The 14,676-nt window shown below is 44.0% G+C and overlaps 3 protein-coding genes across 3 annotated transcripts; 2 read left to right on the top strand and 1 right to left on the bottom strand.

Annotated features, from left to right (window-relative positions):
- Nucleotides 1-1,021: 1,021 nt before the first annotated feature.
- Nucleotides 1,022-5,469, top strand: SARC_05838 (hypothetical protein; the record flags this gene model as incomplete). The annotated part of the gene is made up of 9 exons (XM_014300292.1): nt 1,022-1,133; nt 1,733-1,890; nt 2,285-2,396; nt 2,659-2,796; nt 3,090-3,163; nt 3,559-3,757; nt 4,028-4,140; nt 4,313-4,462; nt 4,620-5,469. The coding sequence occupies 9 exons, from the start codon at nt 1,022-1,024 to the stop codon at nt 4,788-4,790; spliced, it is 1,227 nt and encodes a 408-aa protein (XP_014155767.1). The 3' UTR covers nt 4,791-5,469.
- A 1,230-nt stretch (nt 5,470-6,699) lies between these two features.
- SARC_05837 (hypothetical protein) lies at nt 6,700-8,751 on the bottom strand. The gene has a single exon (XM_014300291.1). It carries the CDS (start codon nt 8,730-8,732, stop codon nt 6,780-6,782), a length of 1,953 nt encoding a protein of 650 aa, XP_014155766.1. The 5' UTR covers nt 8,733-8,751; the 3' UTR covers nt 6,700-6,779.
- A 540-nt stretch (nt 8,752-9,291) lies between these two features.
- On the top strand, nt 9,292-14,001 carry SARC_05836 (hypothetical protein; the record flags this gene model as incomplete). Its single annotated transcript, XM_014300290.1, has 8 exons — nt 9,292-9,343; nt 9,854-10,420; nt 11,007-11,254; nt 11,898-12,035; nt 12,415-12,601; nt 12,844-12,926; nt 13,150-13,258; nt 13,814-14,001. The coding sequence occupies 8 exons, from the start codon at nt 9,292-9,294 to the stop codon at nt 13,999-14,001; spliced, it is 1,572 nt and encodes a 523-aa protein (XP_014155765.1).
- Between the last annotated feature and the right edge of the window lie 675 nt (nt 14,002-14,676).

Below are 14,676 nucleotides of genomic sequence, written 5' to 3'. Positions count from 1 at the left end.
TATATATATGTATATGTGTGTGTGTGTATAATATATATATATATGTGTGTGTGTGTGTATAATATATATATATGTGTGTGTACATAAAATTTCATATATATATATATATATGTATGTGTGTATGTATATATGTATGTATGCAAGTATGTATATATGTATGTATATATGTTTTCATATATATATTTATACACATATACACATGTAAACATATGTACGTGCGTACGCGTGGGCGTGTTAGCATGTATGTATATATACATACAAAGTTAATGATTACTGAATGTAAATAGGTTTCTAAGATTTAGTGTCTAAGGATTATACAAATACATGCGTATGTGGCATGCGTTTGTTTTGTTCGGTTTACTTCGTATGTTTATGGAGCAATTGCTTATCTTTCAGGCTCTTGATCGCCTATGGCGATCAAATACGCGCTAAATGCTACTTAAATAAGATATCTGGGAATGTGTTTCCCACTTTGTCACTGTGCTGGGCTAATACTTGTCCTTGATTCCGCCGACAATTTACAATTAGCTAAATGCAATCGTTATACAGTCCTATTGTTGGCATGTTCGTGAAATGGCGCCGACCGCTCTACGCGTATGTCGCTCATTTTCTTGTTGATGGCAATATACGTATCAAGCATCTGTTCTAGTTTTCAATGTATATGTATTTATATTGAAATAAAATGAGTACAAATTCCTACACCTTTGTAGCTCCAAGGGGTTTTGTAGGCAGCCTTGCTTTATGCCTGTAAGTCATTATTTGTCAACTAGGAATATACATAGCCTCAGTCATCCCAGAAGTGTTTAATTCTGTGGTATTCTTATAAATAATGGAAGTTGAATACTTGGAAGATTAACGTGAGCCTACTATAGCGTCGGCTATTGTAATTTCAGCCTCTCATCACGCTTACAACCACTGATCTTGTCTTCAAACATAACAATCGCGCACAGATGAAATCAGACTTCAGTACGCAGCTCATGAAGCGGCAAAGTATATCAGCCGCGTGCAGCACCAGGATGGCATGTTCAACTACGAACAGCAGGTAACAGCGAAGGGTGCAGGGCTGCTTACAACGAACAGTGAGAAGGCCATCGGTCCCAAACAAACAAGTTACAATGAGCTAAGACATTCAGGTGCTCCTAATTTTTACATTATAACGTGTGGCGTGATTTGTCATCTTATTTCGTGGTCCAGATATTCATTGTTACTACTTTGAAGTATTTCTGGACTTGAGTTACCGCTCCTTACGTAGACTGTGATTCCTTTCGCTGGCATAACTCACACGGATTACCGCCAATTTGCATAGCCCCTTCATCTTTCTACACAATATCCGTGTAAATGCCACAATGATATGCATTTGCTCAGAACGATTGCAATAGCCCATATATCATTCTCCAGTATTGTTGGACCATTCAATTGCATACATGTGCAGACTTGAGAAAATCATTGAGGAATGACACTCTTCTAAGTTGGTTGTGTGCTGCTTTAGCTTCAAATATTTCTCGGAGAGTTTGTGTCACAGAATTGGCGCCCAGTGTATGATTTCACTTCTACAAATTACACCATCTGTACGCACTTACCCAACTATCGATGTATCCGCTACTGGTCGTATTCGATACTATTTACATCGCTTAACATTGACCAAGATTGGCAATTCGCGATAAACGTGCGCGTGTTGAACGCAGACATTATGTGACCACTCAATAAAGTCAACATAAAACATTCTTTACAGGGGCGGGATATGCGTTGGTAGACTTTTACGATCAGGTAGCCCGAGAGAAGGACCTCACAGTTGAGAGAGAGGACTTACAGTACGTGGCCATGGAAGCAGCCAACAAGGCCGCAAACTGGTCCTTAAACGAGCTTAGGCGCACACTACCTGCACAGCCGGTAGGTGTAGAGACTCTTGTTCTGGTTTAGGCCGTTGTGATTGAAATGCCTGGCAAATGTATTATCCCTTCTGTGAGACTCGAATGATGTCAAATCTTGATTAGTAATATCTACTTCCATGTCGAAAGTAAAGATACAGGCAGTAGCACTGAGATGGTGACCTCGTACAGTGAATATACTCGTGAATATACTCATTGTATACTTCTATTGTTGTGCGTTCATAGAAGCAGTGTGCTACCGGTCCAGGTCATTACAATACCTTTCTCGCAAAAATGAAGATAGTTTACACCATCAGTAGTCATCGGACAGCCCAATGCTAAATATCCTGATCTCAAGCACCTGATTGTTATTTGCTCAAGTAAATCCCCCCCATTACCATACCAATGGCCAGCAGGGCTTCGAACGGAGCGATGCCATCTATTCATTTTCAAAACATCGGAGAGCAAAGCTGGGAGCCTCGGGACTGACCTTGATCCTCCTGGCGAAGATTGAAGCCACGATGCCAGGTGAGTGAATGATTTTAGATAGTGGTATGTACGCTAGCATGTCTGTACACAATTCTCTGCTGTCATAGAAAAGATGCACATTTGTGGTAAAGTTGACTATGGAAGACCATTTTAAACATTATTTTGGTGTCAGTCGCGCTCCGCTTTAGGACTCAACAAGTCTCGAAACAAATTTCGATATCTATTGAAAAAAAAGTAGTGATGCTGGCAATCTGACCGATCAGTGCGCATCACCACGATGATGCAATTTTAATCTACACAGGCTCGATCAAAACGAAGGATATGAAAGCTTTGGCCAACTTCATCGTGGCGATGCAAACGGAAAGTGGGCAGTTCTGGAGCTTCTACGTTGATGGCGATGGTCCCAGCCACAAACCGAATCGATCGCTATACTATCCAGGTAGATATCGAGATCATATGGGTTTTGTAGAAAGCACAGTATAGAACTCAAAATAGCGCATCATTGAATTCGTACCCGTGAATCTACTGCTTAAATAACTTTAATAATCAACGATTCGGCCTATAACACCCCCCCACACACACACACCCCTCTGCCTGTGAGCACTTCTGAATATGGTCCAGACAACATCATATTTTTCATGAAAGACTGTCACACAGCATATGCGGATTATTGACTTTCTAACAAGTCCCCCTTTTTCATTTTCATGGCACTTTCGTCCATGTTCGGTACAGGCGAAGCGATGCTGGGTCTGATGTACTTCTACAATCTCTTTCCAGATCCGATGTACCTTGAGACCACCACGTCGGTATGTGACTGTGTGCGCGTGATATCCTCCTACGTAGCTACTCACAGTTGAATATCAAGGGCTCGTAGATGCAAACTCGGTCTTCCTATATGTCTACGCAGTAAGCGAACTTTTAGGTGTCAGACAAGTTGCAGCAGTAAACCTTCGGTGGTTTATTCGCCAGCGTACATTTTTCGCCCTTCATCTGTTGCAAATCATAAATTGAGTTTTGTTCAACATGGCAGCATTCGCGAAAAATCCTGGTACTCATTACCACTACCTCATGCCCAGGCATATGTTCATCGACGGTTTCATCGTTGTGGCAAATACACAGGAATGGACCTTGAAACAGGCTTCCACTCCATTTGGCTCGCTTAGGCTAACAATATTTACATCTTTTGTCACCATTTGCACAGGGAATCATCTCGCTCGCCAGGGAGCGTGCGGCACAACCCATGTCAGATATTCCCATCGACCATTGGCTGCTAATTGCAGTGCGTGAGTGGGTACCCGCCCATCGCAGGTCTGACCGATACAATCCCAAAGTGGAGCAGGAGGTCATGACGTCTATCGAAAGAATAGTCAATGCTACGCTTTGTCAAATGCCCTTACATAGTATGTGCATTTTGACTATTTCTGGTTTCAATCGCGAATGATTGAGCATTGTACGAAAAGTAAGAGAACGATTCTCAGTACTCGGGCTCCACAGGGTGTACATGTGATGCGCAGACTATGTTGCTTGTTGTTTTTACGTAGCTGCCATCTGGTCAAACTCTCATAATCCACTCTGTAGCCAGTAGTATGCCTAGGAAATTATTTGAAATTATGAAAGTACTGTTATCGCTTGAACCTCAATTCCTACTTCTACCACACTGTTCTCGTCAGCCATGGGATCTGCACCTGTGGCAACGCGAATGGAGGGTATGCAGGCCACGATGTTCTATCTGCCTTCGCTGCAGGGCGACACTTGCACCCCATACAAAACCATGGTCCAAAAGGTATGTTAGTACATCTCTGCGGTGTGCTCGTATTGTAACCGAATCTTTTTCGCAGTTTGAGTTCTGCTGGTACTTTATCTAGAATCCTGTACGTTTGCTACTTTTGGTTGAAAACCTATGTGATCACTTGAGACAAACTCACTCTCACCTTTTATTCTGTATCCGTCAACAGTCTATTTCTCACGGTGTGAACTTACTGCTGGACTCCCAAATAAGACCTTTGAATAATGAATACTTAGCCGGTGGTTGGCTCGGGTCGGTCAAACCCATTGCTGAGCTCCAAAAGAGCAAGCGCCTGAACGTCCGAATTGACTTTCCCCAGGTACCTGCTAATCATTACGGTGGCGTGATCTGTTCAAATTACACCTTTTGCATGAAGTTTATGATGTACTCGATATAGCTATCACACATCGTGCTTGTCTTTCGTGTACTCTGTTTCGTGTATTCTCATTCGTTCTGTGAATATTATCTTGCAACAGCACGCTTTATCAGCAATAGTCCGCCATTGGCAACTCATCGACGCAGAGCGCTTAAACTGTCAAGAGGGTGTGTCTGATGACACTTTTGCAACGCTATTAGCAGCCCATGCTACCACTTGCAATGCCGCACCCACGAAGAGTCGACCTTTAGAGAGACCAAGACCTAGGTAGACGGTAGACTCTGCTTTGTAACTAGATATCAAAGATCAGTTTCGATTCCGTTGCAATTGTATATTGAGCGAGATCGGAACTTATACCGCCCCGATAGCGGATAGCCGCTGCTTCCGAAATGATCGTTCCTGATGTCTTATATCTTTAAGGCTGCGTGATCGGACCATATACCGAATCGTAATCGATGTCGTTTCAAGATCTTAAATAGGGAATGGCACGGTTGAAATACTGATAGAACCCTGCCCTGATTGCGTCCATCTTGCGAGTTTCCAGTACAAGTATGCGCAAGACTGAGAGGTGAGGAAATTGGCGCTCGAGGTTACATAGCATATTCTACAAACATAGCCACTCTGATATCTAATCGACAGGATGTGATGCTGCATTGAGTTTTAACACGGCTATAACTTGGATCAGCCTTCCCAAAATATACGAAGAGCGGACCAGTGTGTGATCCTAACCAGAATTAGGGGCAGATTCCGGGTTGATCACATGCGTTCCTGCCCGATTAGTGCTGAGTATGATTCCCGGTGAGTGTATATCGGCTGCATGAACGTTTAGATGGAAGTGATCGACGAATGCTGCGTAGCGATGGGCAGAAAATGGAAGAACTCGGAACGTCTACAGTAAGTACGCGTGAATCCCGCATAATGGACCTCTCAATAGCATCATTGCTAAGGACTTTATAATATCCTCAGCGTAGCACGGCTGCGCACACTCGAGGAGCAACGTATGTATATAGAATTACCATCTTTGTCGATGCAAGGTTCGCTCTCAAGGTTTGGATAATCGCGCATTTCTTTTTGCTGCATATGCGGACCCTGACGAGCCCAGTCCCAAGCTCCGTGAGACGTGGAAACAAGTGGACATTTGCTTCTAAGTACCACTTCACTCGATAGCAGTCGAGTCAATCAGTTGACAATGGGCACTACTTGTTTCGAAGTGCATTTTCACAGAGGACGAGGATTATCTCGCTACTTGTAAGGCACACTACCGGTGTACTAGCTTGTGAGGTACTGCCCATGGATCTGCCGTGCTACATACGGTCAACTACTCGCTGAAGTGCTGAATAAGAGGTGCACAAATAATTTTGAGAAACTTTATCAAATTCGATGTCAGCGGTGGCTTGTAAAAGAAATCACATGGCATTGCATACATGACCCGGTATAAGATCACCGCGTCAGTATCAGTATGTGTGCAGCGATTTGGAATTTACATCGATGATCTCATCCATCCGCTAAATGCAAGATAGACACCTACACGGCTACCCGTGAATTGTCAGAGGGATTTATAGCGTTGCATACAGCGCAAAGTCGAAGGTGGAGGGGGGAAAAGTGAACTGGCTATGCAAACCTGTACTCAAGTATGTCTGGAGAGTTGCACCAAAAGCACGTGGTAGATACAAGATCTGCTGAGGAAGCGTCGAAATGTAGCGTGGTCGCCTACCACAAAATGCCATGTCGATAGAGACTGAATGGCGTACAGGTGCTAGTATCTCCTAAGTACTCTTTCTCCAGATTGGATGACAAAGAGGTTCTCATGGATACTCTCTTATTTGTTATCTGCCCCCAACTACATTCAATTGTGCAGAGAGTGCTTTCTAAAAAAACAAATTGAATGTAAATATGTAGTGTTGTGTTGCAATTATAGGTGTACGCGAGAAAAAAAGAGCCATAAAATACCTTCAGTAATCAACCGTGTACATGGTGTATATAGGTTGGTTCAAGAAGTATACGATGCCGTAGGTATGGAAGTATATATATATATATGTGTGTGTGTGTGTGTGTATGTATATGCATATGTATATATATATATATATAATATATATATATATATATACCGATACTCATTTTTGATTAAAAATGTAAATACAAAAGTGCAAAAACCTCAAATACTTAAATCACCACATAGCTGAACATAACCATCTTTACTTTAGCCACAAACTCTAACCTCGTCTCATCCACAACGGTGCAATATATTCGCCTGTATTCATCACGAGACACGTTGTCCCTGCAGTTTCCTACTGCCGCCGTTCGAATTGAAGAACTTGCCTATTTCCAACGGGGGTATGATTGTCATTCCCTTATCCAGCCAATCCCACTCGTCGAGTTCTTTTGTCTGCATACCTAAACGGGCAAGCTCCTTCCTTGTCGCACCTCGCAAGCCGCTCGAATAACGGGAAGCCCCGTGTAGTATGATCACCTCTGAATACTCATTGTCCCGCGTACTGGGTCTAGCAGACTGTTGGTAAACATATCCCCTGCCATCGCGTGCATCCTCGTGTGCCGTGCTTGATCTTCTGAGTACCTGTGTGTTTCCAGACACACGCTTCACAGTCGGAGAAGGCACGATCTCCGGCAGGTCCGTGGGACGAACCGGCACACACGCGCACGCAAGCGAAGCACGAGCTGCGGACATCTCAGCGCTCTCCATGAATTCCGCGTAGTAGTCGGCCTCAGGCACCCCTCCCACATGCCTCAGCATGCGTCGAATCAAGGCCCGTGCAAGAGGGACATTGTAGTTCCCATGCAAATCCAGTTTGGTTGCCATCGCATTTGTTTGCGTCAACTTGTAGAATATCATGCGTGCCCGTATGCCCATGTCGGCGAGTTCGTCACACGCGTGTCTTCTTGCTTCATCCTCTGCTATTTGCGTTGCTGTGTCGCGTGTATGCCGTGGACACGATTCCGGGCAGATAATGCGGATAGCCTGTTGTAGAGTTGCTATGGAGAGGTCAGCGAATTTGAAAGTCGTGGCTTGGTTAGCAGACGGTGGTGTGCGGGTTGTATGATTTGACACCTCGTGTGGTTGCCCGTAATTGCGCGTCTGCTTTCGCAGCGGTGCTGGTGCATAGTTTTCATCATTGCTCGGTAATCGATTCATGAGGCCCTTCCCTAGTATAGAGGATTCGTTTGACTGTGTGTGGATTTCGAGTATGTTCTGCTTGGTCTCCAGACTCTCAATGCAAGGGGTGTCTCCTTGTTTGCCACTGGTTTGCTTATCACCTACCGCCCCAGCAGTGAGGAAATCCAGCACACAGTCGTGCACACTCGTATCCTTTTGGTTACAACCTGCCCCTTCTTGAGGCAATCTTGTGCCACTAACCACACTCACTTCCTCATTAATACAATTACCTGTGATATTAGCAGCTGTCAAGTATTTTGGCCTTCGGAATACGGACGACATCGCCGTATCCAACACATCTCTTGTGGGCTTTGCACACACCCGGCACACATCTCCGAGCACCTTCTGTAGTGCTAACCCGTTTACATATCTCTCGTCTTCTCTACTGTCCACCACGGGCAAAAAATGGATGTACTCGCACATGATGCGATTGTAATCTTGGTAAAACACCTCGCGAAGTCGTGCCAGAATGACCCTCCACTCTTTTGCGCCCGCATTCAACACGTCCTTCCTGATTATCTCAATGGTGTTACACTCATCTAGTTCAAACTTTGGTGCAACTACAGTATGTTTCTGTATCGACTGTTGCGTTTTAATGGGCACTCTTGGTGCATGCGAAGGGCTAGCGAGACGATGGAAGTGTGACGCATCATTTTTATTAGCTTTGTCTGTACCTCCCATACTTTTCTCTGGTTCTGTCCCATTATAGATACCTATATGTTGTTTCTCAATACGTTTTCTTTGAGTGAGACTTTTAAACAGAGAGTTTGTTGATTGCTTGTTTGCATCCACCCCTATGCGCCCTCCATTCTTTATCATACAACTGGGAAGTTGATTCTTCCGATCTCTTCTAGTCACCTTTGTCACATCCTCCACTCTCTTATGCTCCCTGTGCAATCCAACATAACAACCCAGAAGGGATGTATTTGATGAGTTTGAGCCCGTGGTGTACCATTTTACGTATGAAGTCTGTGTATTTGGTGAACATGTCCTGTACGCGGAGGCCTCTAAGAGCCACACATGCGCATATTTACGTAACATTGATCCGAGACAGTTAGCTATGAATTCATAATAGTTGTACTGTCGAGAAATATGCTGGAAATAGTTAAATAAATACATGTGATGTACATATGTTCTGTATACAGTTCAGTATTAATTTTTTCCACGGGCCCACGGCCACAAGGCACAAGCCCAAGGCGGCAAGGCGGACGCAACAATAATTTTAAAGCCACTTCCTCCACCAGAGACCTGAGAGGAAAGTACAAAAGTAAAAATGTGTGCATTCATGACCCGCTACTCTAGAAAAGAAATAAGAATATAAATAGGACATTGGTCGAACTAACGTCCGAAGGCCATGCAGTACACAAAATTATAAACAATTACGTCAAATAAGTTCATCTTTTAAACCACTGTTCAGAGCGAGAGTATAAGCCTCCCTTTCAACTGACGGTTGTGAATTAGCTGTGATGAGCCAATAAACAACTCATATCGTCCGACTGAGGTTCTCTTCTTCGCCATACATGACACAGCCACACCCTACAAATACCAACTCTGCACCTACACTGCCCTTCTTGAATCACGGAAACCTAGTTAAGTTGCGATGTCGACTGACCACGAAAAGAACCTACTGAAGCAGATCGCAGAGATTGGAGGTGCGTGTCTTCATCAATGTGCGTGTGTATAGCTTGTTTTTGAACTGTAGACCGTGTGATGTGTGTCCCCGTACGCTGTTGTAGCCCACTATCACTTGACCTGCTAGTCTACGAGGTCGCCTATTGTGTTGGATTATGCAGGAACTTCTTCCACATATCCTGCTGTGGAGGCTGTTGACCATTCGTACTCAATAAATAGGATTGGGTGTAAGACTTTTGCACACGGGAAAGGGGCTTAGTATATGCAGTTTGCGGTTATATAGTTACGTACCAAGTTTAAATGAACGGTATACAACTTGGATACTGTAATTAGGTATCGCTTATGAGAATGAATAAATTTCACGTATTAAGCCATCCTTCAAATTCCGCCTGGCTTCGATCGATTGTTCCCTTGTTATACTACAGTTTATGCAGTACTGTGCAATGTTAGATTCTGAGAGAGGTTTAAGCTTTCGGATACCTCTGTCTCGCCCAACTTTGCTAACAAAAAACGCTTCATTGACAATGCAGCAGCCATAAACAAGCGCAAACGAGATGCAATCCTGCAGAAAGTGAACGAGACAAGACGTGCCAGTAAACCGAGCGACACGAAAGTATCTCATCAAGCCAGCACATCCTCTGGTGTCGCTTCCGCACAAGTATCTGAGCACAGACGTGCTCGGCCGCCCCATAGTGCCATACCAGGGGGTCCCAATAAGAAATGGGTGGCCAAAGAGGTGGTGGATACGTACAAGCCTAAACCGACTGCTAGTAGTGTATCCGGCGCACATGAATGCACATCCTCAGAACATGTACAGCCATACACAAGTACCACATCCACTGATGCCAATAAGCAACTGAACGCTTACACATCGTATACTCAGACTCAGACACATACACACCCAAGACCCCACTATACACCACGCGCCAGACCTCCTGGGCCTAGGGGTCAGAATGGGCAGGGGTTGACCTGGACGGCGCCTGGCGTACCCAAACAGCTACCACGAGGCCCTGCATTGCCACGACCGCCCAGGGCACATACCGGTGCCAGACCATCCCGAGCCGTATCAGCGGCCCACACAGGTACAATTGCGCCAGGTACGTTGTTGAATTGGTTTCTCTCCTGTAGTACAATTTGCTTACTGCGGCGTTATTGTGTGAGTAGTGAGTGCGCCAGACTTGTCTGTGATTATGTCTAAGTGGTGCCCTCGACATTTGTTATGTACAAGTGGCCATTTCGGCAAAAATAAGTCAGAATTATCTGGCGCTGCTAATACAGGTTTTTGTACACATTACTACCATTGGTGTCAATGGCCTATAGCAACTGTTGTGCTGCGTGAGTCCGATGGCATAATAGGAACGAACCTAAACTACTCGATGTTTCAGTGCGTTATTCAGTGGGGTTTAGCAGCAGCTTTGTATGACCGATTTTTACTTGCTTTACACACTACGCTTGCTTCGCTGATAGGCGAGGCCTGTAGCGGCCAGTGCTGCATCCCCGCTGTGTCAATCGTGCATTTGCGATCGATTCACCCTTTGCAATCTGCACGTTGTCATGAATACGATTTCCGTCGCCGCTATTCGCTAGATAATTTGGACACGAATGTGTAAAGCATTCGGCAGCAATTGTATTCACACTGGGTCCGTGTTTGCTTCGAGTTATATTATAATATGTATTTGCCAGCCGAGTGTCTGGTCAAGCCCTTAGCTCCAGCCGTGCCCTCAGCATCAAACCTATTATGTACCACTAATGCGCTACCGCAATTCCCAATTGTAGGCAAGAAAGCGCGGGTTGTGAGTATCGGCACTACTTTGTTCGATGTGGCTGATGATCTATCCCGTTTGAGCCGACGTATCCCCATCGCAGTGGCCAGCGATGACGATGATTTACCTGAGCGAGTGGTGATTGGCGACCACGTCTACCATCGAGCGGTATGTATGAGTGCCACAAACATATTGCAGGGACGTGTATGTTGCTTACGCGAAAGAATTCATTATTTGTCCCTTATTACACAAAATTATGGCGGGGTGTGTATGGGTGGAACTTATACAGCGGCGTGTATGTCGCTTACGAGAACGGAGAGCAGTATGTGTTCGTTGAAGAGATGATTGCCACAAGTTTGATACATCGGTATGCAAGTTGCTTCGACTGAAAGGGGGCAGTATGCTCAGGGTTTCACATTTATTATAGAGTAATGTGAGTGTTGGCCATGCTAGATACACAAGATGCGTGTAGGGGTACACATGTTAGGTACGAATCAGTATTTGCTGCATTTACTTTCAAGTGGCGTGCCGCAGTGTTTAAGGCGCATAAATTCACCTACGGCAGTTTTCCGGTACCCTATTATGAGTTGGTACCTATTACATATTGCATGAATGTACGTATTCCATTTGTGCGTTGCGGAATTGTGGTGCAAGTTGTAACCGCTATTAACTGATAGTCGTAAATTGTGTAAAAACTACCCACTGGTCTGTTCGACTCTCGTACCGTCTATCTTCGATTGAACCTGTCTCTGTGGCGGCAAACTAGGCACGACGCAGGTTGTTGATTTATCTAATTTAAACAATATCATAGGATGCTAACGAGTACAAACGGAATGAAGCGAAGTCGAAGTCATACTGCAAGTTTTACAATTTGTACGGCAGGAGAGGCTGTACGAATGATCCCTGCAAGTTTTTACATGATCCCGATAAGATAATACTGTGCAGACCGGTATGTTTCGCTCTCTGAGCATTTGTGTACAAGGGCCTGTAGTTCATTTTCACTCTATCTTCTCAAGACACCTATCCTCATCGTACTGTCTGATGTCTACAGTGTCATTATACGGTTGGCGACACGAAAATGATTTTCAGTGTTCTTCACAATACTATGTGAGAATTTCAGCTTGGCGCAATGAGTGTTCCGGACTCTCTTGTGGTCATTATTTGGCACGTTTAGGATAAATATCAGTTCTATTACAAATAATCGATTAGCCCATTGTCAATTCGAAGGCATGTGCTGGCACCAAATATGGATGCGTAAATGCATGTGCATGTGTACAATGGGAGGTGGAATACAGTATTTTTTTTTTGTTTTTTTTTTTGCAATACAGTTTGTCACCGAGTTAGGATGCAGCATTTCTGAGGGCGACTGCCCGCTACAGCATATACACGACAAAGACCGGATGCCGATTTGTACATCGTTTTTCATTAAGGGATCGTGTGACAGGGGAGACAAGTGCTATGACCTCCATCAGAAAAAGGGCCGCGAAATTGCGGTCTGTAAAAAGTATATTAATGGTAAGATAACATAATGTTCGACTCTTGTGCTGGTCTTAAAACACTTTGTTTTCCTTCTGTTTTTTTGTTGTTTCGCATTGCTGACTGAAGGTCATGTGAAAGCACTCTGGCTTTGTATTGAAAAATCCGCCTGGAGTATTGTAGCCTTCGGTGCTACCGCGAACAAATCTGGCACCTCTATTGGCTTTTTCCCTCCAAAATTGACTCCATTACACCTGCCAATTATTCATACACCCACTTAGGATATTGCCCAAATGGCATTGACTGTGATGAACGTCATCATTGGATTTGCCCCGACTTCGAGTTTAGGGCTTCTTGTGCAGCGGTGTGTGTCCCTATCTTCCATATTCGTCGCAAGTTTCCACTTGCTCTTTGATTGCGATTCGTAACAATCAAATATGTACAAGTCGTTCAGGTTGCTACTCGTATTTCCGAATCTCAACACATCAACCTTATACATTGGAGGGCGCATGTATCAGCAAACAATGAATCTGACGTAGAAATATTAATATCTGTGCGTGTATTGATATACAACTACAATTTCGTAGGGAGATGCCTGCCCTATGCGGCACTACGAACTCAAACCAAAACCACTGAAAAGGAAGCAAAATCACACCCCTCCAGGGTTCAGGATACCTTACAAGAAAATGAAGGACGGTAAGTTTGTGCAGCAATTACTAATGCACGTCCCGGTTTCATATGCCTAAAATTTGTTTATCTGGTCGATTGCCCGACACTTCGATGTATCTCGGCTTATTCAATTCTACATGTTCGCGATTTAACTCGGCTTATTATATTCCATGTATCGTTCATAAAACAGCGCGTGGCTTTCCCATAGCCAAATTAAGATATAGATATGGTTCCATTTAGCGCTATATCTGTACCCCGAGAATCTCTCAAGCGACGCCGGTTTCATTTGCCTAAAATTTGTTTATATGGTCGATTGCCCGACACTTCGATGTATCTCGTTTATTCAATTCTACATGTTCGCGATGTATCTCGGCTTATTATATTCCACGTACCGTTCGTAAAACAGCGCGTGGCTTTCCCATAGCCAAATTTCGATATAGATATGGTTCCATTTAGCGCTATATCTGTACCCCGAGAATCTCTCAAGCTCTCAAGCGACGCCTCTTGTGCACCATATGTATCTTCACCTCATACAACTTGCCATTGCACCAGACACTCAAGCTACCGGTACGGTACTCTCAGCCTCGAAGGCTGACACGGCTGTTAACATATCTATAAAGCCGAATCTCGAGTCTGGTTTCCTACGTTTGGATTCCGATGTGGTACCAATTGAATTGTCCGCCAAAACTAAGCCAATCGAATTGGAGGAAAAGGACACGCCAGCCCTATCTATTCGGCCCCGATTTTCATTCTCACAGAAGCGGGAGTGATCGTGCAATCGGTAATTGAGTGTCGCGTTTGTTCATTTTCTGCCCACTCGGAATGTGAGCTGTGATGAAACACGTCTCGCAGTGTTGTATGTGGCAATGTAATCTGGTTTGTCTTACGCACGAAGTGCCTGTACTGTTTACGCTTTAAGTGTGTGGGGTGTTCGCGAGCGCGAGGTATGTACACTGAAGTCATTCCATAGCGCTTCAGAGAACTGTTAGCTTAGCACTACTTTTGGGGTAAGTCAGGGGACGGGCATAAGAAATGAAGCGAAGAAAAACATATATAATAGAAGTTCCAGAATTTTCTATGTATATGAATATATTATAGATAGTCTGGTGGAACTTCGGAAGAGATGAATAAAATTAAAATAAAACAAAATTTAACTATCGATCAGGACGCAAGACGTCCCAGTTGACATCGCTACCTTGCTCCATTTTTGTATACATATTATACACTGGACTCTATATTGTGCACCCCTCCCAAGAATTGAAATGCGATATAGGTAATAACATGTGTCTTCGATTGAGCAGCAGAATAAGTGCTTAAATATGCAATGTGTAAAAATAGTTACTTTGTCTTATATACATATATATATTACAAATATAAATTTGCATATATACGCATATATATATATATATATATATATATAGTAGTATAGTATATTGTCTATATCT

Source organism: Sphaeroforma arctica (genome assembly GCF_001186125.1).
Source record: "Sphaeroforma arctica JP610 unplaced genomic scaffold supercont1.390, whole genome shotgun sequence".
NCBI lineage: Eukaryota > Ichthyosporea > Ichthyophonida > Sphaeroforma > Sphaeroforma arctica.
This window is presented reverse-complemented; position numbering and strand designations above follow the sequence as displayed.

What these genes read in the sequence shown, in the direction of transcription:
- SARC_05837 (XM_014300291.1), bottom strand. Translation starts at nt 8,732, where the DNA reads ATGTTACGTAAATATGCGCATGTGTGGCTCTTAGAGGCCTCCGCGTAC.